Here is a 1,045-nt window from a genome sequence, read left to right on the forward strand (position 1 = left end):
TTCAGAGCTTGTTTATTCACACCTAGAAAAAGGAGTTTTGTTTTTTTCCGCTCAAATATAGAAGAAAAACTCAGTACTTTAAATGTGGCAAAATGGTGGAAAAATTTTAATTTAAATCATCATTCCGAAAAACAATCTTTATTTGAATAAATCCGATTTGATTTATTTAATGTACGAAAAATGTGAAGTTTAATAGCGATAATGATCTGGTTTGTATGGGCCATCGACAGGTACATGAATGTATGCTGACTGTTCTTGTGTCAGTTTGGTCAATTTAACGCCCAATTTTTCCAAGTGCAAACGAGCAACTTCTTCGTCCAATTTCTTTGGCAGCATATGAACACCGATTGGGTATTCGTTTGGTTTTTTGGTCCATAGTTCGATTTGAGCGAGAACTTGATTTGTGAATGAGTTTGACATGACGAAACTTGGATGTCCCATAGCACACCCCAAGTTCACCAAACGTCCTTCAGCCAAAACGATAACGTGACGTCCGTTGGCCAAGCTATAACGATCCACTTGTGGTTTGATGTTAATCTTTTCCTTGGCATTCTTCTCCAACCATGCAACTTGCAATTCACAGTCAAAGTGACCAATGTTGCAAACAATCGAATCGTCTTTCATGCTTTCGAAGTGTTTGCCGGTGATGATGTCCTTGCATCCGGTGGTTGTGACGAAAATCGATGCCTCTGTGCATGCTTCATCGATGGTTGTCACTTCATAGCCCTCCATTGCTGCTTGAAGTGCATTGATTGGATCAATTTCGGTGACAAGTACACGACCGCCAAATCCACGTAATGCCTGAGCACAACCCTTGCCGACATCACCGTAACCAGCAACGCAGCATACTTTACCTTTGTTTTGGAAGAGAGTAACGCAATTTTAATCAAAATTTTCAAGAAATGGGGACCGTCAAAAAACAGTTTGTTGGGAATGATAAAATTAAAACTAACCAGCAATCATAATATCCGTAGCCCGTTTGATACCATCGATCAACGATTCACGGCATCCATACAAATTGTCGAATTTACTTTTCGTAACTGAG

The 1,045-nt window shown here is 39.6% G+C and overlaps 1 protein-coding gene across 1 annotated transcript; it reads right to left on the reverse strand.

Annotated features, from left to right (window-relative positions):
• Nucleotides 1–77: 77 nt before the first annotated feature.
• On the reverse strand, nucleotides 78–1,045 carry LOC129580240 (adenosylhomocysteinase-like; the record flags this gene model as incomplete). Its single annotated transcript, XM_055470476.1, is given in 2 exon segments — nucleotides 78–854; nucleotides 954–1,045. Coding segments are annotated over 2 exon segments (757 nt in total), but the record flags the coding sequence as incomplete, so codon positions are not given.

This window comes from Sitodiplosis mosellana, unplaced genomic scaffold (genome assembly GCF_009176505.1).
Source record: "Sitodiplosis mosellana isolate CC-2019 unplaced genomic scaffold, AAFC_SMos_1.0 Smas_scaffold_7405, whole genome shotgun sequence".
Taxonomy (NCBI): Eukaryota; Metazoa; Arthropoda; class Insecta; order Diptera; family Cecidomyiidae; genus Sitodiplosis; species Sitodiplosis mosellana.